The 24,562-nt window shown below is 47.6% G+C and overlaps 1 protein-coding gene across 4 annotated transcripts in view; it reads left to right on the top strand.

Annotated features, from left to right (window-relative positions):
- PARD3B (par-3 family cell polarity regulator beta) overlaps window positions 1–24,562 on the top strand; it is a 946,974-nt gene that overhangs the window by 295,507 nt on the left and 626,905 nt on the right. For all 4 annotated transcript variants that reach the window (XM_054971073.1, XM_054971072.1, XM_054971071.1 and 1 more), the window contains exon 5: window positions 21,871–21,956. In XM_054971073.1, coding sequence (XP_054827048.1) covers window positions 21,871–21,956 — 86 coding nt within the window. The remainder of the gene's footprint in view (window positions 1–21,870; window positions 21,957–24,562) is intronic.

The following is a 24,562-nucleotide window of genomic DNA, read 5'->3' as shown; positions in this document are numbered from 1 at the left end:
AACAGGCATGGCTTCAAACCTTACAGGCCACTCCCCCACAAGCACCAAAGGGCATTTCAGGAGATTGAGGCCTGGTGAAGTTCCGTAACAGGCACTACATCCCACCCGGGGGAGTTTTGCACTGTGCTACTATACCTGTGCTACGACCCCAAACATTTGGCAGTGTTCAAGATGCTGAACTTAGTGTCTTGGCATTTCTGGTGGCTTAGGATTCATGCAGACATACACCAGTATGTACTAACTCGTACAATTTTTTGCCGAGCCAAGGATCGTGCCATCAAGCCCAAGAACTTTCTGTACCCCTTACCTATCCCTCCCTGTCCCTGGAACACCTTCTTGATGGACTTCATAACTCCCGCCTTCCAGAGAATGCACCACCATCATGGTGATAGTCGATACTTTTACTAAGATGGCCTATTTCACGCATGGCTGTCAAGGAACCAGTTGTAGTGTCAATTTGTACCTCCAGTTGTAGTGTTAATTTGTATCTTGTACCTCCAACAATAGGACGGTGACTTTTACATTGTCTGATCCTTATGTTATATATTAGGGATGTGCGTTTCGGCATTCAGAATGCCGAAAGAATGCCGAAACAAAAGTGTTTCGGCTTCTTTCGGGGAATGCCGAAACGTTTCGGGGAATGCCGAAACGTTTCGGGTAGCCGAAAGAAAAAAGCCGAAACGTTTCGGGATTCTTTCGGCTTTCTTTCGGCTTTTCTATGGGAAAATGCCTCCGTCTTCCAGGACGTCTGGAGGAGGCATTTTCCCACCGAATAAGCCCAAAATTGGTGGGGACCTTCCTCTAACCCTTCTCTAACAACCACCCAAGTTTCAGACAGATTGGACTTTGGGGGGCCATGTTATGGCCCCCCAAAGCAGGTCCCCCCATCCTCCCATAAGAAAGCGAAGGAGCAGCATATTGTTAGCATGCTGCTGCTGATCTTTCTTCATTATTTCCTATGGGGAAAAAATGAAGAGGCAGGCTTCCTTTGCCAGGGGTGGCATTTTGCATGCAAAATGCCCCCCAGCCCTCAGGGGCCCTTCTCCCACCCCTCCTCCCACCCCCCACCAAGGCTCAGCCTGCTCCCACTTGGGGGGGGCCATTTCATGGCCTCCCCAAGTAGGTGCTCTAATCTCTACCACTGACAGCTGGGGGAGGCTTGTGTTGCCAGGGGTGGCATTTTGCATGCAAAATGCCCCCCAACCCTCTGGGGCCCTTCTCCCACCCCTCCTCCCACCCCCCACCAAGGCTCAGCCTGCTCCCACTTGGGGGGGCATTTCATGGCCTCCCCAAGTAGGTGCTCTGCTCTCATCTCTACCACTGACAGCTGGGGGAGGCTCAGCCCCTAAAGTCCACCCCTTACAGCCCCACACAAACCCAATTCCCCCCCAGCTGCCACACACAGACCCAAATCCCCACATTAGCCCCTCACAGACCCAAATCCACCCCCACCTGCCCCACACCCATAACCCCAGGAACAGGCTGGCAAAGGCCAGCCCTCTCCCTTTGTTCCCTATGCTGGGAACTTCTAAACTCTCTTTCCCTGGGCAATTCTGCACAGCCCAGGGGTGCCACAATGGTGGGCACACTTCTGAGTGCCAGCTGGTCCCTGTGAAAGAGCACCTGAACCACAGACACCCTCCCTCAAATTCCCCCACCACCTACAGAGATGGCTGGCCAGCCAGCCCCATTGTTCCCTATGATGGGAACCAACTGCACAACAAAGAATAAAACAAGAACAACACAAAATAAAGTTTTAAAAAAATTATATTCTCCCTTCCAAAGTACAAGTAGGCAAAGCATTATGACACATTACACCAGCAGTCCCCCACACAGAAAAATTAAAACAAAACTCACTTAACATCAGAGAATCACAAAGCATGATTCCTGTCAAAAACACTTTATTTCTTGAACAGCTTTAGGTTACATAGCAGGGGGGAACACCAAAGGGCATGGCAGCACTATCTTACACAAAAATAACACAACTCGCTTCACATTAAAGAATCACCCCAAAAAATTGCTGTCAAAAGCACTTTATTTCTGTAACTGCTTTAGGAAGGCACCACAGAGCAGGAAAGCAGTGTACTACACAAAAATAACACAACTCACTTCACATCAGAGAATCACACAAACACAATTGCTGTCAAAAACGGTGAAGTGGGTTGTATTATTTTTTGTAGTACATTGCTATCATGCCCTGTTGTGCCCTCCTACTGTGTAACCTAAAGCTGTTCAAGAAATAAAGTGTTTTTGCCAGGAATTGTGTTTTTGTGATTCTCTGATGTTAAGTGAGTTGTGTTATTTTTGTGTAAGATAGTGCTGCCATGCCCTTTGGTGTTCCCCCCTGCTGTGTAACCTAAAGCTGTTCAAGAAATAAAGTGTTTTTGCCAGGAATTGTGTTTTTGTGATTCTCTGATGTTAAGTGAGTTGTGTTATTTTTGTGTAAGATAGTGCTGCCATGCCCTTTGGTGTTCCCCCCTGCTGTGTAACCTAAAGCTGTTCAAGAAATAAAGTGTTTTTGACAGGAATCATGCTTTGTGATTCTCTGATGTTAAGTGAGTTGTGTTATTTTTCTGTGTGGGGGACTGCTGGTGTAATGTGTCATAATACTTTGCCTACTTGTACTTTGGAAGGGAGAAAAAAAAATTTAAAACTTTATTTTGTGTTGTTCTTGTTTTATTCTTTGTTGTGCAGTTGGTTCCCATCATAGGGAACAATGGGGCTGGCTGGCCAGCCATCTCTGTAGGTGGTGGGGGAATTTGAGGGAGGGTGTCTGTGGTTCAGGTGCTCTTTCACAGGGACCAGCTGGCACTCAGAAGTGTGCCCACCATTGTGGCACCCCTGGGCTGTGCAGAATTGCCTAGGGAAAGAGAGTTTAGAAGTTCCCAGCATAGGGAACAAAGGGAGAGGGCTGGCCTTTGCCAGCCTGTTCCTGGGGTTATGGGTGTGGGGCAGGTGGGGGTGGATTTGGGTCTGTGAGGGGCTAATGTGGGGATTTGGGTCTGTGTGTGGCAGCTGGGGGGGAATTGGGTTTGTGTGGGGCTGTAAGGGGTGGACTTTAGGGGCTGAGAGGACCTACTTGGGGAGGCCATGAAATGGCCCCCCCAAGTGGGAGCAGTCTGAGCCTTGGTGGGGGGTGGGAGGAAGGGTGGGAGAAGGGCCCCAGAGGGCTGGGGGGCATTTTGCATGCAAAATGCCACCCCTGGCAACACAAGCCTCCCCCAGCTGTCAGTGGTAGAGATGAGAGCAGAGCATCTACTTGGGGAGGCCATGAAATGCCCCCCCAAGTGGGAGCAGGCTGAGCCTTGGTGGGGGGTGGGAGGAGGGGTGGGAGAAGGGCCCCAGAGGGTTGGGGGGCATTTTGCATGCAAAATGCCACCCCTGGCAACACAAGCCTCCCCCAGCTGTCAGTGGTAGAGATTAGAGCACCTACTTGGGGAGGCCATGAAATGGCCCCCCCCAAGTGGGAGCAGGCTGAGCCTTGGTGGGGGGTGGGAGGAGGGGTGGGAGAAGGGCCCCTGAGGGTAGGGGGGCATTTTGCATGCAAAATGCCACCCCTGGCAAAGGAAGCCTGCCTCTTCATTTTTTCCCCATAGGAAATAATGAAGAAAGATCAGCAGCAGCATGCTAACAATATGCTGCTCCTTCGCTTTCTTATGGGAGGATGGGGGGACCTGCTTTGGGGGGCCATAACATGGCCCCCCAAAGTCCAATCTGTCTGAAACTTGGGTGGTTGTTAGAGAAGGGTTAGAGGAAGGTCCCCACCAATTTTGGGCTTATTAGGTGGGAAAATGCCTCCTCCAGGCGTCCTGAAAGACGGAGGCATTTTCCCAAAAAAAAAACCCAAAAGAATGCCGAAAGAATGCCGAAAGAATCCCGAATCCCGAAAGAGATTCTTGTTTCGGCTTTCGGCTTTAACGGTAGAGAATCTTGTTTCGGGTAATCCCGAAACAAGAAAGCCGAAAGTTTTTTCCTTGCACACCCCTATTATATATTGTAGAGTTGCAGAAATCTGTGTGCACTTTGAGTCCACCCTTTCACAATGGTGAAATTAATTTTCAGTGGATAGCTACAATTTTTCCAGTGCTTGTCTGTTAAAACAGTGGCCACTTTCTCAATATTGTGATCTTTGCCCAAATTTCCGCAGCAGTATTTTTTTCCATGTGAGTCCTCACATATCCTTTGTTCCCAGCTTCATTTATTGCTTTTTAGTCGCCATATTCACTATTAATGAACGTGCACAGAGGTATTCTCCAGGGGTTTGGGGTTGGGCAGGTGTCTGACTTCCAGTAAAGCACTTTGTCTTGGTGCTGCGAGGTGGCTATCAATGTCAGCGCAGTTGCAGTAGCAATTACAGGAGCATCAGAAGCCACCCTCTCCACTGTAGGGATTGGCCAGGCAGCAGCTTGGGTTCCTCCATCCTTGGCTGCAGCAAGTTTTGGGATAGGGAGAGCCCTGTGGTGAAGACATAGATAGTTACTTTTGTAATATGCTGTCTCGAGTCCCTGTTTCACATCATGCATCTGATTAAGGGGGCTCTGACTTCTGCCATACAAAATATGCTAATCTATACGGTTTCCTTGTGGTGTTTCCTGTTGGTTTTGGCTACAGCACATTAACACAACTTTCCACTCTGGACTTTTTCATTCATATACTTCTCCTTCTTCTTCTATCATAGAGAGAGCATGTGTTCCAGCAGCTGTAGATTAGATTTTGCTCAACTGCAGGGCGAGTTGGGATTAACAGAAGTCTTCATTCATTTCAAAAATTCTTTCTATTTTAAAATAACTTGCAATTTTAAAAAAATCAAAATCACGCATAACAGCAAAACAAAATAAACCAATAATTAACACCAGTAACAAAAATTGGAAAAGTGTAAATTGGGTTAAGTACAGAAAGGATAAATATGCTTTTAGACTAACACAGGTTTATCTGTTGGACTTGACAAATGGCATCTTCAAGTTACATTCTAGGAAGGGAATGGCATTTTTATGGTGATGGGTGTGCTAAGAAGATGGCTGAACCCCAAGCCAAATTTCACCATTTGGCTAGCTTGTCAGTTGCCTTGATAATGTATTTCTAGCCTCTTGCCCCCTCTGCATGCAAATCTGAGATTGTACACAGGACAATTTTGAATGCAGTATACAAAGGTCCTTTAATCAATACTTTTTAAGAGATTGGTCAAGAGTTTTCTTAGAAACAGAATTTGAACCTGTTCCCCAAGGTCTGATTGGCCCATGAAGGGCCAGCTAGGGCAAAACTCTATAAATATGGCAGCCTGGGGTAGGGTTCTGTGTTAAGATTCTGATATCGCAGGCAGGCTCTTCAGTTCCACTTCCAAAATGGAGGTGCCACTGGTATGATCTCTGAACTCTAACCTTGGACCCATTCTTAGGGTGGGACTTTTGTAAGTAAAAGATAAGACTGCAGCTACTGTCATGTTGTTTCATTAGTATCCTGCCTTTGTTCTATCTATTTATAGATTATTTCAAATATCTGTACTTTCTGCAGTTTATGTGTAAGTTTTTTTTAATACCCTGGATCACTGGGTTTATGGGACAGAACCCCTGAGAAATCTCACCCAAAACATCTAAAGCTGCCCAGACATGGTTTAGCTGATATCCAGTGCTGAAGGGACCATTCCGAGGGGGATGAGTGGAAAGCCAAAGTCCTTTTGTGCTGTCATGTGCTCATATATCTTATGGATCAAAAGGGAAAGTGGAGGCTGTTCAGAATAAGTTTAGGATCTAGAGAATTCCCCAAATGATTCCCCTGCTGGTGGCAGCTTCTGGATTGTGCTAAGGATGTGCGATTCGGGTTTCCAATTCGGCAAAAATACCCGAATCGGACCCAATTCGCAAAGATTTGGGATTTCGGAAGTGGCCCCAGCATGACGGGTCCGTTTCAGAAAACCTGAATCAGAGATTCCCGAAGCTATTTCTATAGTTTCGGGAAGCTTCGTGTCAAGGAGTTTAAATGCCCATTTCCATGCTGCTGCGCAGCAGCACGGAAAGGGGTATTCAAATTCCGGAATCAGCTGCTTGTCAGGGGCTTCCCTGACAAGCAGCTGAGTGCCGGCTGTGGGGCTTAAAATGCCTCTTTCCATGCTGTTGTGCAGGGGCACAGAAAGAGACATTTGAAGCACCGAATCAGCTGCTCCACTGCACCCGAACTGGAGCCCCTGGGCTTACCTCACCCGGTGCTAGAGGGGTGGGGGAATCTCCCCATCCCTTTCGCATGAGGTGCAGCAGCCAGGCGCCGCCGCTGTCCCTCTCCCGATGCGAGAGGATTGGGGAGATTCTCCCCGCCACTCTTGCACCGGGTGCAGCAGCCCAGCTGCGCTGCTCTCCTGGTGCGAGAGGGACAGGGAGATTCTCCCAGCTGCTCTCACACCGGGTGAAGCAGCCCGGCGGCACCGCTCTCCCAATGCGAGAGGGACGGGGAAAATCTCCCTTCCGCTCTCCTGCCGGGATGCAGCAGCCCAGCGGCACCACTCTCCCAATGCGAAATGGACAGGGAGAATCTAACCGCCGCTCTTGCACCAGCTGCAGCAGGCCAGTGGCACCGCTCTCCCGATGCGAGAGGGACGGGGAGAATCTCCTCACCGCTCTTTCACCAGGTGCAGCAGCCCGGCAGCATGGCTCTTCCGATGGGAGAGGGACGGTTGGATTCTCCTCGTCGCTCTCACACAGGGTGCAGCAGCCAGGCGGTGCTGCTCTCCCGATGCAAGAGGGATGGGGAGATTCTCCTTGCTGCTCTTGCACCGGGTGCAGCAGTCAGGAGGCACTGCTCTTCCAATGTGAGAGATGGGGAGATTCTCCCCACCTCTCTTGCACCAAGGGAAGAGAACGATGGGGAAGCTTAAGCCTGCACCTCTCTGCCTGGTGCTCCATTTACCCTGTGCTGCCTCAAAGACTTCACCTCAAAAGTCTCCTCCCCCCATTCCAACCACCTGTAGGGGAGGAAGGGGGCTCTGACACGAAGTCCATTCCTGGCACGACTTCCAAACCGTGCCGGGAACGGGCTTCGCCTCAAAGTCTCCCCCCCCATCCCAACCGCCTGGAGGAGGAGAAGGGGGCTCTGACGGGAAGCCCGTTAATCTGCACCAGGAACGCGCTTCACCTCAAAGTCTTCCCCCCCATCCCAACCGGTTTGAGGAGGGGGAGGGGGTCTGACGCAAAGCCGGTTCCCACCGGTAACGGGCTTCTCCTCAAAGTCTCCCCCCTTTCCAACTGGCTGTAGGTGGGGGAGGGGGCTCTGAAGCAAAGCCGGTTCCCACTGATAGTTTAAAGGGACCTGCTTGAAAGGCAGAAAAGGGGCCCTTTAAACTATCAGCTGTCTGGCCATTCTGAAGTGATTCAAATACCCGAATCCGAAGTGGCTTGCCGCTTCAGGTTTTGGGTATTTCCGAATATATTTCCTGCATAGGGTAAACCCGAAGTAGGAAATCTGAATATTTTCAGGGTGCACACCCCTAGAGTGTGCCCCTAGATAAGGGGAAGAGATGGGTCTTTACTTTTAAGCACATACCCAGGCCAACCTAGTGCACAGATTTCAGGCTGTGGTACAGAGTGAGAGGTTGGCAGCTGAAGGAAGCAAGTGGGGTAATGATGGTCTATGGCTGGTTATATTTGTTTTCAGAACTCCAGGTCCTGGGAATTGGAGTCACTCAAATTGTAGCCATTTCCATTGAAATATGGAAAGCGTAGTAGTAAAAACGTTGAGGGCATTAACATCTGTGACATGAGTAGTCACTTTGAACAGAGATTTTTATAGGGTGAGCAGGACAATAGTAAGTACTTGATTATAAGGATTTTGTAGTAGAACTATTCAGTAAACTGAGGTAAAGACGGAACTTAAGTATGTGGAAGAAGTGAGATCAGCTCAGCAAAAATACTGCTCTGAGGGAAGAGCATTGCTACAAGCCAAGGAAACAAATTGGTATTTTTGAACGTGAACTGATAGGACATAAATTCTTTATCTTCCACTCCATTTAGGGCCATGTTAGAGTAGTGGATATTAACACTTCTGCGTTTGTAAGCTAAAACATCCTCTTATGCTGGCATTTCTCTTTATGAAATCTTTGCTTGTTACATTGGTAAAGTCTGAACTGCTGCTGAACTTCCTTGATTGGAGGTACGTTGTTTGCCAAATAAGGAGATGAAGAACTCTAACCTACAACTGTTGCTTTCTGACCTGTTACCCTTGGAGACCAGGATTTCATGATAATGGACACATATTTACTTTTTTAATGAAGGCAAATGTCTTCCAGGAATGCTGAGCTATAAGTCTGAACTTCAAATAATTATTTTCACTGTGAACTTTTGCTCGATATTTAAACCTTGGGTAAAAAAACCTGAACAATTTTAATTTGAAATATATGAGTGCAGTTACGTTAAAATCTACTGATGATGGAGACATGCTGCACTGGTGATGGGCACACATGCTGTGTGTGTGTCTTTTGTTTTTGTAATCCTTCTATAGAATAGGTGTTAGAGTTACAGTGAGATCATAAGCAGTTGCTTAACAGAATTGTACCCTTCCAAGTCCATTGACCTTAGAAAGGTGTTCCTGTGCTTAGGATGGCACTGATATTTTGCTAACTCTCAGCTTTCATAGGTAACTGATGCCCGCTTTTGGAGGGTATGCGCTTGACCCATAGCTCACAGCTTTATTCCAAACGTGGCTACCTTTCTCACTGGTTTTTTTTTAGATACAGCATCCAGTGATTCTGGGGACTTCTTCCTCAGAAAGCAGAGTGAATGCCTGATGTTCCACCACACACATAACAGCATTCACTGGAGATTAACATTTTAAAAGAATTTTTCAGGTCATTTTACCATAGGGCCTCTTATACATGTTGCCTTAAATGTAGCTCGTTGGAGGCATGAAAATTAGGTTGCTTTCTAAGATGACGTGTCTTGAACTGAAGCATGACTTTTAAGGATAGAGGACTTCTTTCAAACTACAATTGTATTGTAGCATGAGAGGTAAGGTTCATTGTCGGTCTTCTGTGCTGTCCCTCGTGGGAATGCCCGTATGCAGGCCTGCCGAACGGTGAGGTTTTTACATCTTTAAAAGCTACTAGGGGGCGCCTGTCTCCTCAGAGCTCGTGCATGAGCGTGTCCTGATGAAAATGCTGACACTCTGTGGAGACGGCGCTCCCACCCTCAGTTCTTCTTTTGCTGCTGTCTAGAGAGGTTTTCTACAGCATGCATCATAGTTTTCTCCAGACAGGAATTTTCTTCTCTCCAACAGTTGGAATTCTGACAGCTTCCTACAAAGTGGCAGATAAGGCTGTGTTTAAGAGATGTACTAAATGCTCTCCAAAAATGACCCTTATGGATGGGCATGATCTGAGTCTCGTTTGCCTGAGGGGAGGATACAACATTATGGCCTAAAAATCCTTCCAGAACTTTACCCTGAAGGCAAAGGCTGAGAGAGCTACCAGGCTAAAAGCCCTATTACAGGATCAGGCACTTTCAGCATCAAATGGCCGCACTACGAAAACGGCAAAATCTTCTGCTTTGTTGGAGTTGGCCATATACTCAGATCTGACCCCCCTCAAACTCCTCAGCTGCCATGTCTGTACTCCTTACATCCATGTCATTGTTCTATGTGTTGAACCATTGCTAATGCTGTACCCTGATTTCATTTTGCAAATGTTCTAACCATCACTTTCGTTTCTCCCTCTTACAGTCTGAGAATGCAGCTGTCTTATCTGTTCTTTCTTTGAAGCTCACAGAAGTGACCTTGTACTGTCTGAAATGTTACAGTTTACTTTTATGCATTCCCAGACCCTTTTCCGCGCAAACGTGTGGTCTAGCTGGGAGGGGGGAAATGAGTGGGTATTTAGAGTTGTATTTTCCTCAAGTCTCTATTCCTATCAAGGAAGTATGTACTGTTGAGATGCTTTCTTGCCTCTGAGTAACTCTATGGAAATATATTTGGAAAAGATTGGATTTCTGAATAAAACCATTTAACCAAGAGCTTGGACTTCTTGTTGCAATGGTGCAGGGACCTGTCTACCATATCCTGTCATCCACAGCCTGACATAGATTTTAGGAATGCATGCTCCCTCGGATCCGACTAAACTACTTAGGAGCCAACAACGTCATCTGACTCTGATGTCAACTTTGGTGTCAAGGCCAGTGAGCCCCTCGAATCTGATCGCACATGTTTGGATCTGATAAGCAAGTCCAGAAACTCAGATCTTATCAGACCGATCTTGAAGCCGACACTCTTATCTGACTCTTGCATTACATAGCCAGTTGCAATCAGTGCGGAGAAAGCCAAGCCGCCACTGGGCATCAGAGTCCACTGAACTACCGTCACCAGATGAGTCACTGACAGAAGCAGGGTCCAACTCTCCAACAGGTGATTTTCGCTTATACACAAAGCAAAAGTTCCAAATGGCAAAGTCTTTGGATATTGACATCTCTGCTACCGAGCCAAGACCTAAAGACAATTTCTCCAGCATCTATATTCAGGGGATCCAGTGAATATCACCTTCATGGTCATTGAAGGATTTGTTAACATGATGACGTCACTCTGCAAGAAGCCAGCCTCACTACAACATCAAGGAAGCCTGAAAAACTACAAAACTGAAGAAAATGTCTGTCCCTTCCTGTTTAGCCATCCTCCTCCATCATCCCTCATCATGGAGGAAATGCAGTCCAACCACAAACAACTCCCATCAACAAGGAGGGCAAGAAGCTAGATGGACTTTGGAGGAAGATTTACACTTTGACAGCCCTGCATGTGAAAATTGCTAACTATATTGTGAGCAGTGATGAACCGCCACGAGCTTTTGGCCAGTTCGCTTGGTTCATTTTTTGGTTTGTCACTGCAGACAGCCTGCCGCCGATCAATCAGTTTCCTAGGCAACGGGGATGGGCTTTCTGCAGACCTTCTGCTGACCTGAAGTGACCTTCAGCTTACCCGGAAGTGAAGATTTACTGACCCGTCTCCTCGGAGTGTGGGCATTTTCAGTGGGAAATGCTCATGGTTGCACTCTGGGGAGACAGGCACCCCCTGGTAGCCTTTAAAGCTGTAAAAACCTCGCCATTTGGCAGGACTGTCCATGCGTAGTCCCATGTGTGCCTGCTAGAGTTGGGTACGAACTGAAATACAAACCAAAGTTCGGCATGAACTGGACCAGTTTGTGGTTCGCAACCTAGCAGTTCCTCAGAGCCCATTTCTGATGAACCGCCATGAACTTTTGGCCAGTTCGCTTGGTTCATTTTTTGGTTTGTCACTGCAGACAGCCTGCCGCCAATCAATCAGTTTCCTAGGCAACGGGGATGAGCTTTCTGCAGACCTTCTTCTGACCTGAAGTGACATTCATCTTACCCGGACGTGACGATTTGCTGACCCAGAAGTGATGTTTTCATGAACCAAACAAACCGGTTTGCGAACTGGGGCATGTTCATGAAAGTTCGTGGTTTCTGGTTCGTGAAACGCGACGAACCACAAACTGCCCGTTTCGTTTTTTTCCCAATTCTTGCCCATCTCTAGTGCTTGGGCAGAAGACCTCAATGAACAACAGTTACAGGAAAGTGCAATTTTATTTTTCCATACTTTCTTGAAGGCCCATTCTCAAGTTTTTTAATAGCTGCCTGTTTATTTCTGGAAAGGAGCTGTTGGCTCAACCCAGCACCTTAATACCTACCCACTGTATATTTATAAAGCTGTCTAATGCCAAATTACATATGTGAACTTTTGTTTTGACGTTGTATGAATGGTAGAATTTTCCTGATTTGAAATATCTAGCTGGAAGATACATATGCAGTAGTTGAGTTTTCTTCTGGTTGTTGTACGTAGGACCTAACAACAGGAAATCTTAGATTGCTGTGTTCTAGGCTGCTTTGAGTTCTGTTTTAATTGTTCTTCACAGTTTAAAAATGAGCTTTCACTTTAATGTTGTCCCTTCTGTAGTGTCTGAAAGTTGTACTAAGAAAGTTATGGTTCTGTTTTTAAAAATCTGTTTATTTTTCTGAAGAATTAATAGTGTTAGAGTTCCTTCATAATATACTAAGCCCGCCTGGGACACGTAGCTTTCATTGGACTTATATAATATTGGCCTCTGTATTGACCCAGAAGCTCTCTCACCCCCCATTCCGGATGGCTGTCCTGGCCACTCAAGACTCCTAGGGGCCTCTCAGAGCTCTGGCCGTTTGTTTGAAGCTCCCCCTGCTTCCTGGGTTCTTATGAGTGTGTGTACCTCCTTAGCAAGCAACACTGGGAACAGGCTGGTAAAATATATTATTGGAGTTAAAGGGGAACCGTGTATCCATTTCCGTAGTCTGCATCCTTCCTTTCATCAATTTCCCTTTCATGTGTCTTAAAGAAGGTTCTGCTAGCTGAATGGGTAAATCTTATGTATGTTTGGCTGGCAACATTTCAGCTAAAAAACAGTTACTATGCAAGCAAATGTGACTGCATCCCTCCAGTCAGGGAAGTGTTTTAGTCTTTCCTCTCCTATTCTTGATCACAGTTCAGTTTCTGATATACTTCCTTCTTTAATTTCATTTCTGTCCAGTTTTTTAAAATGGCCCGTACTCACAGCAAAACTAAATGTTCTGTCTTCTTTTAAAAGGTCACACGTTTCGAGTATGATCTCAAGTGGGAAGTTTTCCTAGAACACAGCTCTCTTAAACCCCACAGTTTTCAAGCTTTTGAGGTGTTGGTAGAAAGCAGTGGAGAGAATTTTTCCAAGCCTTCTGGGTGTTCAGGACTATCCAGGAATATAGCTTTCAAGTATCATCTGATTACTGCAAAACGCTCTTTCTCGCTTTCTTCCCTTGCCTTAAATTGAAGGACCTGTTTTTCACAGCACTTTCTTCCAATTACCTAAATAGGTCTAAAGTAAAAATATTATTGCTGTTCTGAGATATATGTGACTTCATGGCTTTCCCTTTTCTCACATAATTTAGCATGTTATGCTCATTATTTGCAAAGTCAAAGCTTCAGTGCTTTTGTATTATTATTTTGTCTGTTGGTCACAGATGAGAAAATTGTACAGTGGCAAGTTTGTTTCTTTGGATGCCGTCGAGGCATCAGAAATCAGCACTCAAGTCACTGCTGTGAAAATCGTTTTTATGGTGCCTCTGTGCTGCCTTAGATTACTCTCTGGAAGTCTTACATTTGGGCTCAAAGGTCATGGGCCCTAAACCTGTGGTGGGAGACTTAACGCAACTTACAGAGTACGGCCGTCCTTTTCTTCGCATTTTCCACCCTGTTCCAATGATTTTGACAATGACAGTTGATCTCTCTTGCTACTTTTCAGAGAATGAAGTCCTAGACTATAAAACTTGCAATTATCTGCACAGTTTTCAGAAAGAGGTGTGTTTTGTTTGAGCCCATAACCAAAAATTTAGGTGCCTAAATTAAGGCGTGCTGCGTGACCCAATACTGATAGTAGGCAGTTGATCTATGTTGTTATCAGTAGAACAATCTAGAGAGAGGGTGAGGTTCCTTATTGCCAACATTACTATTTTTAAGCTTTCCTTTATCCTTTTGAGACTGATAGTATACAGGAAGTAGTGCTCTCATGCAGGGGAAATCAGTCTGGTCATAATCATCTGCAGCAAATGGCTTTGTAGGTTGACATAGAATATTTAAAAATGCTATTCTGATCTTAAAATTGATCCCCAAATGCAGTGCTAGCTCACAATAACAGAATGTGAGTGGAGGCATAGCAGAGTACAGGACTAAGGCTGGGGTTATAGTCTGTAATGCCATCTCCATTCAAACCATTTTATTTTAATAGCTAGCATATCTCAGTGCAAATACTCTCACCATAGGTAACCACACTAACATAACCATTCCTGACTTGTTACCCAGGGTGCAGAGGTGACAAGTTGGGGTGTCTAGCATCTATCCCACCCCAGCTCTGATTTAGGGATCTTTCAAACCTCTTCATATATGGGCGTGTGCTTGGTGTAATATTTTGATGAAATTAGAGAGAGATCTTTTCAAGTAATGTTGGTTTTTATTGAACTACCAGAAAGTAGTTAGAAAAGGAGAAAAAGGAAGAGAGAGAGAGAGAGAGAGAAATCACAGGCATTCTTATTAAGCAGTTATTTCTTAGAAGCAGTTTTTAAAAGAAAGGTACATTATCTAAACATAAGGATATCTTAATTAATGTTCAAAGTGGGCTTTACCCACCTTTGTGTGTATATATAGTACCCCTGAGGAAGAGAGTGCTTCAGAAGGTGACGTGGGTGCTTCAGAAGGTGACGTGGTGGTCGAGCTCTGCACAGCACGCGCGAGTCTGAAAGACATTGAGGAGATATAGGTCACCTTGTAAGCTCAAGTCTTCCTGGTCATACTGCAGTGCTCTAACTACTACACTACGCTATACTACACTCACTCTCCTGTGCAGTCTGTATTTATTTTTCCTTGTTGAAGGGGGTGGTGTACCACCAAACAGATAAGACTATTACCAGTAAGTGATATATTCGCTTTCGTGTACTGTGACCCTCATAGCAATAACTTAAATACTTGACAGTCATGAAACAGAGTTGCGCTTACCGTAACTACTGTTCATTGACGTCTTCTGTGCAGACACACATGGGACTGCGCCTGCGCAGGCCTGCCGACCGGATTTTTCTTTCTAGCAAACGTCCACTAGGGGGCGCACGTCCGACCCAATGCGCATGCGCGGCCGTTTCCCGCCCGAGCGACATTGGGCGACGTCGCCCCCTTTCCCCTCAGTTTCTCCTTTGCCGCCGAATGCCTTCACATTATCTGGAAGAACACAGCGGGGTAGGAGGGAGGGTTGTGTGTCTGCACAGAAGACGTCAATGAACAGTAGTTACGGTAAGCGCAACTCTGTTTTCACTGTCCGTCTTCTGTGCAGCCCCACATGGGAGACTCACAAGCCACTTACCCAGGAGGCGGGCATGTGTTCTCACCGAAAAAGAGACTGAAGCACTGCTTGACCCACAGCAGCCTCTTTCCTTTCCCACACATCTAGTGCGTAATGTTTGGCAAACGTGTCAGAAGACGACCACGTTGCAGCCCTGCAGATGTCATGCAAGGGCACGCCCCTAAAGAAGGCCGCTGAAGCAGCCTGTGCTCTGGTGGAATGAGCTTTTAGTTCCAAGGGGCAAGGTAACTGAGCATGCGAGTAGCAGGCTCTAACAGCTTGAGTGACCCAACGTGAAATTGACTGGGCTGTAGCAGCCTTTCCCTTCCTGGGCCCATAATAGCACACAAACAGTTGTTTGGCACTCCTAAACTGTGATGTACGTTGGAGGTAAAATAAAATAGCCCTTCTCACATCCAAAGAATGTAAGGCCCTTTCAGAGTTATCAGAAGGGTCAGGAAAAAAGATAGGTAGGACAATGTCCTGTGAGGTGTGAAATTGCGTGGACACTTTGGGTCTAAAACGAAGGTCAGGTCTCAGCACCACCTTATTCTAATGGACCTTCAAAAAGGGAGGGTCCCACCTCAGTGCAGCCAACTCGCTAACCCTACGGGCAGACGTAATGGCTATCAAAAAGGCCACCTTACAGAATAACCATTTCAATTCACAGGTGGCCAGTGGTTCAAAAGGTGATTTCATAAGCCCCGCCAATACTACTTGTAGTGACCATTGGGGAACAATTTCCTTGACCTGTGGAAACATATTGTACAACCCTTTCAAAAAAGACTTCGACAAACTGTGGGAGAACACCGTCTTCCCATCTATTTTAGGGTGGAAGGCTGAAATGGCAGCCAAATAAACTTTAATAGAGGAATTAGAGAGTCCTCTGTCCTTTAGGGACAGGAGGAACTCAAACACAGAAGACAACTGGCAATCCCAAACATTAACTTCGTTGTCAGCAGCCCAGGCCTCAAAACGCTTCCATTTAGCTGCGTATGACCTGCGAGTGGTGTCCCTACGGGCATTCAGCAAAATTTCAGCTACCCTGTCAGACATCCCCTCCGTCCCCGAATGTGCCAAGCAGTGAGGTTGAGTTTGGGTAGGTCGTGATACCAAACTCCCTTGTCGGACAGAAGGTCCGGGTTCAGTGCGAACCGATAATATAACCCCTGCGAAAGCTGCATGACATGTTGGAACCATGCTTGTCTGGGCCAGAAGGGGGCCACTAGAATTAAGTGCGGCCCATCCCTCTGGATCTTGCTGACGACCCGAGACAGCAGTGGGAACGGAGGGAAGGCATAAAACAGGTGCCCTGTCCAGCGTATCTGGAACGCGTCCCCTAGGGAGCGGTGACCTAGCCCTCCCCTGGAGCAGAATTGCGGGGCCTTCTTGTTGGCCTCTGCCGCAAAGAGGTCTACGTCTGGGAACCCCCAGTCCAAAAAGATGGCGTTCAGGTAATTGTCTGCTACGGTCCATTCGTAGCTGTCGAATCGCATCCGACTCAGCGTGTCCACGATGACATTGGTGGTGCCGGGAATATGGACCGCCTGAATGAACACGCCTCTGTCCACGGCCCAGTTCCAGATCCGAACGGCCTCGTCGCAGAGGGCCTTGGATGTAGTGCCCCCTTGCTTGTTCAGGTAGAACATCGTGGTGCAATTGTCTGTGAGCACCTGAACTGCTTTCTGCTGCAGCGTGTCTGCGAAAGCGATAAGGGCATAACGGACCGCTCTCAATTCTAGCAGGTTAATGTGATCCTCCCGTTCCTGCTCTGACCAAACCCCATGTGCCCTAAGGGCTCCACACTGGGCTCCCCATCCTATCGTGGAGGCATCAGTCGAGATTGTGATCTCGGTTTGGACGGACCCAAATGCAACACCCCCAAGGAGGTTAGTGTCATCAAGCCACCATCGTAAGGCACGGATAATCCCTCTGGGGATGGAATATCGCTTATTCTGGGACTCGTGTTCAAAATCATGAACCGACAGGAACCACAGCTGGAGAGGTCGCATGTGCAACCGGGCCATAGGGGTGACAGCTGTAGAAGAGGCCATGAGGCCCAGCAGCCTCTGAATCGCTGTCACGGATTGGAATCTGCACTTGGAAAAAAGGTTCACCATCCTGCCAATTCTTAATGCACGCTCCCTGGGCAGAAAACCTCTGTTTACAGCACCATCCAGTTCCATACCGATAAACAGTATTCTTCTGGATGGGGTAAGGTTAGACTTTTGCAAATTGACCAAAAGCCCTAACCGGGAGCAGGTGAGCATCACTGTACTAATCTGGGCCATGAGTGCATCAGCAGAGGGAGCGGCTAGAAGCCAATCGTCAAGGTAGGGATAGATGGTACAACCCCGTTCCCTCAAATAAGCCACCACCACAGCCATACACTTAGAAAAAACCCGTGGGGCTGTTGAGAGACCAAAGGGAAGCACTCGGTAATGGTAGGCCTTATTGTTACATAGAAACCTAAGGTACTTCCAATGATCAGGATGGATGGCAATATGAAAATATGCATCCTTGAGGTCCAGAACAGCGAACCACATGTCCTCGGGCATTAACTGGAGGACCGTGTTCAAGGTAAGCATCCTGAACCTCTTGACGAGAACGAATTTATTCAGTTCCCGTAGGTCTAAGATGGGTCGTACCCTTCCATCTTTCTTGTCTACCAGGAACATCCTGGAGTAAAAACCTAAAGGGGGGTCCTGAGGGAGCACCTCCTGCACAGCCCCCTTTTCTAGCAATGCTACAACCTCAGCCTGTAAGTTATGAGAAGAGGATTGCATTGAGCGGTCAGGAAGAGACAACACTGGGTAAACATCAAACTGAATTTTATATCCAACATTAACGATGTTAAGAACCCAACTATCGGATGTAATTTCTGCCCATGCAGAGGCAAACTGAACCAATCTGTTCCCAAACACGACAGACTGTTCGAATTCTAGTCAGAACTGCTTTGGCTGCGTTGCTGACTCTTTGGCATCGTGGGCTTGGGGACCGTGATGAGGGCGGTAGTTAGGCCTCCGGCGTTGGTAGGAATTTGCAGGTGGCTGGAATTGCCTGTAGGACCCATAACGAGGATACGGCTGGTATCGCTGTTGCCAACCACGATAGCCCTGTGAAGGGCGATACTGGAACCGATTTTCGTTGGATGGTCTGGTCGGGAGAATTCCGTAGGAACGGGCTGTCAGCCGAACTTTTCGTTTCTGGGAGAGGTAGTCATCCGTCTTGGATGAGAACAGGGATTGACCCTCAAAGGGCAGATTCTCAACCTTATTACGTGTCTCGACCGGCAACGCAGTCGTGCGGAGCCACGAGTGTCTGCGGAGGACGACGGAGGAAGCTAGCGCCCTCGCAGAGGTATCAACCGTGTCACGGCCTGCGTTTATTTGTTGCCGAGACAGCCTCAGGGCTTCATCGAGGATCACCTTTGCCAACACCCTCTGGTCTGCCGGCAGTTTCTCCATGAAGGCCGCCATACGGTTCCAAAGGAATATTTGGTACGCCCCCATAATGGCCGAGTAGTTAGAGATTTTCAGCGTCAGGGCAGCGGAGGAATACAACTTCTTGCCCAGGGAATCCAGCTTCCTACTCTCCTTGTGGATGGGCACCGCATAAGACCCCTGGCGTTGGCGGGTCTGCATTTCCTCCGTAATGAGGGAAGAAGGAGGCGGATGTGCAAAGAGGTACGCACAAACGTCATCTCGCGTCTTGTACAGGGCCTCCAGCTTGCGGGACGTAGGGTACACTGAGGCCGGTTTCTCACAGATGTCGTGAATGATTTCCACCAAACCCCCGGTGAACGGGAACGCGATAGTTGGAGGGTTACCGGACTGGACATATTGTAGAATCTTGTCCTTTGGCTTAGGATCCACAGCCGATATCTCGATGTCGAGAGAACGGGCCATTCTGACCATCTGCTCAGAATAGAGCCGGTAGTCCTCAGAGGGTGACACACGACCAGTCCCAATAATGATGTCATCTGGCGAGGGGTCAGATGGTGGGCTGGGACTCGGGCACTGATAAGGCTCCGCACGTTGGTAAGGGGAGACGCGCCTGGGAGAACCATAGTGGGAGAACTCACTACGAGTATCACCCCAATACTCCCTGCCAAATGATGGAGAGCTGGCATACAGGGAGCCCTCTCTGTCATAGCCACTCCGAGGGAGGCGATAAGGCCGGTCCTCCCTTCCCATATAATCATCGGCATGCCACGTCTTGGCAGCCCGAGTCGGAGCGTCGGGCAGGTCACCATCGTCATCAGTGGAGTGGTGTAACGGAGGTGACTGGTGTGGCGACGGGGTCGAGGGCTTCTCCCAGAGGACTTCATCCGTCTGAACCGACGTCGACTGCTGGTGCTTAGATTTTTTCTTCGACTTCTTTCCGCCCTTGGAGGCTGAAGTTGGATCGGAGCGTCGGTTCCGATCAATCGGAGCCGGTGACATAGACAACGGATCCGAAACCTTCGGATCCGACCGAGGGCCTGCCTTCGGAACACGACCAGTGCGAACCGATTCAGCGGGCTTCGGAGCCGACGCCGTCGGAGTCGGTGTCAGATCCGATGGCTTGGGAACCGACCCAGCCGAAATGTTCGGAGCTGACGAAGTCCTCGGCACCTTTGGAGCCGATGTGGCGGTCGGTTCCGACCTCGATGGGGACCTGGAACAGCGCCGCTTCCGAGTCGGATCCGACTGCGGAGTGGAGTGCTTGCGACCCGACGTGGAACTCGCAGCCTCCTTCGGATCCGGGGTCGAGTGTTGGGCTTGTCGGCGATCCGGCGAGCGGGAACGCGAAGTGGAAGCGGCTCTTCGGATTGATTCCGTCTCAGGGGGGGTGTCAACTGTCCCACCAGCCGGTGGCGGCCCCCCCGGGCCCCCGACGCCCGCATCGCCCGTCTCCACAGCAGGGCGTTCAGCCTATTCGCCCTCTCAGCACTCGCCTTCGGGGTGAACCATTGGCAGTGCTCACATTTCCCGACGATGTGCCCTTCGCCCAGGCACTCGAGGCACACGGAGTGACCGTCCGTCCTCGTCATCTTCGTGGAGCAGGTGGAACAGCGCTTAAAAAGTGATTTCTCAGACATCTTTACGATCAGAAAAAGTTTCCTCAGAAAAAGTTTCCTCAGAAAAGCGGACAGCTAGATCTTCACCGGTCGGCGGCAAAGAAGAAAATGGGGGGGAAAGGGGGCGACGTCGCCCAATGTCGCTCGGGCGGGAAACGGCCGCACATGCGCATTGGGTCGGACGTGCGCCCCCTAGTGGACGTTTGCTAGAAAGAAAAATCCGGTCGGCAGGCCTGCGCAGGCGCAGTCCCATGTGGGGCTGCACAGAAGACGGACAGTGAACAAAGACTTTCACTAAAAAGGTCATTTCTTCAGTACCTAAAATTAATATACCTGAAAGGCATAAGTGTGCTGTTGGAACAATCAGACCGTTCAGCAAAACGTTTTACAGAACAGCATAAGTGAAAAGTAGAAATTCATGCTCCAAGTATCTTACCTGGTTTTTGACAGTAAGGAAGCGAGAGAACAGTGAGCAAGGCGCGAGGACAAAGATGGGGTAATTTGGGAGCTACTGTTTAGAATATAAAATTAGATAAATACAAAGTGCGTGTGTGAGAATTTTATTTATTTATTTTGGAAAATGTTGACGCTGCCTTTCTGTTAAAGGAAGAAAAATAAGGGAGCTTATATAATAAAATGTGACATACAACAACAACAGCAGCAACAACAATAACAACACCATTTGATTTATATACCGCCCTTCAGGACAACTTAATGCCCACTCAGAGCGGTTTACAAAGTATGTTGTTATTATCCCCACAACAAAACACCCTGTGAGGTGGGTGGGGCTGAGAGAGCTCTGAGAGAGCTGTGGCTGACCCAAGGTCACCCAGCTGGCTTCAAGTGGAGGAGTGGGGAATCAAACCCGGCTCTCCAGATTAGAGTCCCGTGCTCCCGTGCACTACACCAAACTGGCTTCCCAGTTTAACACACGAAGTCTGAAAATGATGCTCGAAGGCCTGGAGGGATGATGCAAGTCATATCTCTTGTGCTAGGGAATTCCATAGTTTAGGGGGGACAGCTGAGTTATTGCATGGATTGCCAGTATCCATATTTCTGAGAGGATGGATTCCTTGACACTGTATGGAAATTCCTGCCCTTGTCCTTGATACTGGTTGTACTAATCTCACACCATGTGTCTCAGTGAGAAAGTCAGATTATAAATAAAATAAATAAACACATAAATAAATAACACCTCCTAGAACATCTCATGTTCCAAGCAGGTTTATTTAGGTGGCAGCTCTAATTAGGTTCTTTGGGACACAAGCCATGCAGTGCTTTAAAAATTGTTGAATTAGGACCAGTAACAAACCTAGAAACCAATATAGATGATACAAGAGTGGCTGTGTTATATATAGTAAAGAGTCCAGTAGCACCTTTAAGACTAACCAACTTTATTGTTGCATAAGCTTTTGAGAACCACAGCTCTCTCTGTCAGATGCATGTGACCAAAAGAGCTGTGGTTCTCGAAAGTCTGTGCTACAATAAAGTTGGTTAGTCTTAAAGATACTACTGGACTCTTTACTATTTTGCAACTATAGACTAACACAGCTAATTCATCTGGATCAGTGTTATATATGTTTGTTGGGATGAGCACTACTTACTAGGTTGCTATATTTTACCTCACTGCCCAATGACTTCTACAAAAAGCCTCTGTTGATTTTTCTCTTGTTTAGCCTTTTAATGCTAAAATCCCTTCATAGAAATGGAATAAAATTGGATATTGATCTCAAGGTGAGAGTTAAGATCTGTTTTCTGTGTGTTTGGGGTTTCATTGGTTCAGAGATTGAGATGGGCTACTTGACTGTTAGATGACTGATGTTCCTGGGTGATTATTTTTTTTGGGGGGGGGGGAATAAGAGATTCAGATAAGTAGTGGCAACTATTCTAGGTCCCCATTACAGTATCAAAATACACATTTTTAACATTTCTCTAGGATTCAACGTATTCATCCTCTGAAGACTGGGATCTTGCTACACACAGCGATGTGCTGACATCTCAGAAATCAAAGTTCACTTTCAGGTATGGACATTTTATCTTTCGTTTTCATTTCTTTGCTCTTTCTCTTAGTTGATGCAAAACAAATCCACACACGGATGCAGTTTGTGTGCACATCACCATGTCGTTTGTAGATTAATTTTTTAAAAGACATTTACTAAAGAGTCATGGTAATTCACCCCAAATATTAGCACTTGGTGAATTGCAGGCAAACTGTCAAGGTTTTTTGTTGCTATTTTACTCAATGTTGTTCTATAAATTCAAAATTCTAAAGACTTGTTTAGCCCTCACAGTCAAAATTCTGCTGGTGGCTAGAGATCTAATTGATAGAAACAAAAATATCCATTGCTGTTAATCTGTTACTAGAAAAGAAGCATAGAGAAATGAAGACTGAAAAGGAGAGGTGAGAGAGAGAGAGAGAGCATGTGCACATCATGTGTGTTTTGCGGAAGAGTTTCAGATGCAGAAGGGGCAACAAGCGAGAATGAGCAGAGGGTGTGGGGGGGGGGGGAGAGTCTTGTTGTGTGCACGCATGCTGATCCATGGCATTTAATGTTGATTGTTACAGAATGCATGTTGCAAGATTTTATAATGATGGCAGTCTTTTATTTTGAAATTTATTATAGAAATCAGGCTGTGTAACATAGCTGTGAAAATAGAGTTTTATTATTTATTTATTTTATTTGATTTTATTTATAACCCGCCCTCCCCAAAGATGGGCTCAGGGTGGCTAACAACATTCAAAAAATACATTAAAAGTCACAAAAACATAAAATCAATAATAATTTTTAAAAAGTCATTAAAATAGTCCACGAGCAGGCTATTTAAACAAATATTCGGAGTCCGTATACAGGCATAGCAGATGGCTGAGGGTAGCCCCAGAAGAAGTGGTGGTCTTAGATGGAAGAAGGACACCCGCTGGCACTCAGCCAAAGGCCCGGTGGAACATCTCCATTTTACAGGCCCTGCGAAACTGTAACAGGTCCCACAGGGCCCAGATCTCCGGCAGGAGAGCGTTCCACCAGGCCAGGGCCAGGGCAGAAAAAGCCCGGGCCCTGGTTAAGGCCAGATGGATGTCCTTTGGGCCAGGGACCACCAGGAGTTGCTTGTCTGCAGAGCGCAACACCCTGCAGGGGACATAATGGAAGAGGCGGTCCCCAAGCCTCTTAAACACCAAGGTTAATACCTTGAACCGGATCTGGAACTCCACTGGGAGCCAGTGCAGCTGGCACAGCACAGGATGAATGTGTGCTCGGATTGGCGTTCTGGTGAGGATGCGTGCCGCTGCATTTTGGACCAGCTGTAACTTCCGGGTCAGGCCCAAGGACAGCCCAGCGTAGAGTCAGTTGCAGTAGTCTAGCCTGGAGGTGACCATTGCATGGATTACTGTAGCTAGGTCCTGGGGCGAAAGATAGGGCGCCAGTTGCCTGGCCTGTCGAAGATGAAAAAAGGCAGATCTGGCAACGGTTGTGACCTGGGCCTCCATTGAAAGTGTGGCATCCCAGGTCACACCCAGGCTCCTCACCATTGGTGAAGGTTTTAATTGTACCCCGTCGAGGGCTGGGAGCTGGGTCCCCAACTCGATCGCCCCATGACCCAGACACAGAACCTCCGTCTTCAGGGGATTCAATTTCAGGCGACTCTGATGTAACCATACTGTCACAGCCTCAAGACCCTTGGCCAAGGAATCCAGAGCGAGATCAGACTGGCTGTCCATCAGCAGATAGAGCTGAGTGTCATCCGCATACTGGTGACAACCCAGCCCAAAGCTGTGGGCTAACCAGGCGAGGGGGTGCGTATAGATGTTAAATAGCACCCCCTGAGGGATGCCGTATACCAAAGAATGGCGAGTAGACATCTGTTCCCCGAGTGCCACCCTCTGTCCCTGATTGCGAAGGAAGGAGTTCAGCCATTGCAAGGCTGTTCCACGAATCCCCACATTGGCAAGGCAGTGGGTCAGAAGATTATGATCGACTGTGTTGAATGCTGCTCTAAGATCTAAAAGTATCAGCAGTGCCAACCCGCCCCGGTCCAGGTGTCGCCACAGATCATCTGTGAAGGCAACCAGAGCCGTCTCTGTACCATGGCCAGGCCTGAAGCCGGACTGGAATGGATCCAGGATAGAGGCATCATCCAGGTATACTTGCAGCTGTTCTGCTACTGCCCTCTCAATTACCTTACCCAGGAACGGAAGATTTGAAACTGGGCGGTAATTGGCTGGATCAACAGGTTCCAGTGATGGTTTCTTTAATAAGGGCTGCACCACTGCCCCCTTCAGTGAGTCTGGAAAAAACCCAGAACTCAGAGAAAGATTAACGATGTCAGCTAATGGTGCCCAAATCCCATCACTGCCAGTTTTCACCAGCCATGATGGGCACTGTTCCATGGGCATGTGGTAGGTTTCACAGCATGCAGGACCTTGCCTACCTCCGCTTGGGAGAGTGGCCTGGATTGATTTAATATGAACCCTGAGGATGACCAAGGGGCCTCCAGTACACATACTGCATCAACCGTGGTGGACAGATCCCGGCGGAGTGACAAGATCTTATCCGCAAAATAGTCTCCAAAAGCCTTACAGCTTATTACCGAATTTACATTTTTATTTGTCCCATGTGTGAGGGACGTTAAAG

Source organism: Eublepharis macularius, chromosome 2 (genome assembly GCF_028583425.1).
Source record: "Eublepharis macularius isolate TG4126 chromosome 2, MPM_Emac_v1.0, whole genome shotgun sequence".
Lineage (NCBI taxonomy): Eukaryota > Metazoa > Chordata > Lepidosauria > Squamata > Eublepharidae > Eublepharis > Eublepharis macularius.
This window is presented reverse-complemented; position numbering and strand designations above follow the sequence as displayed.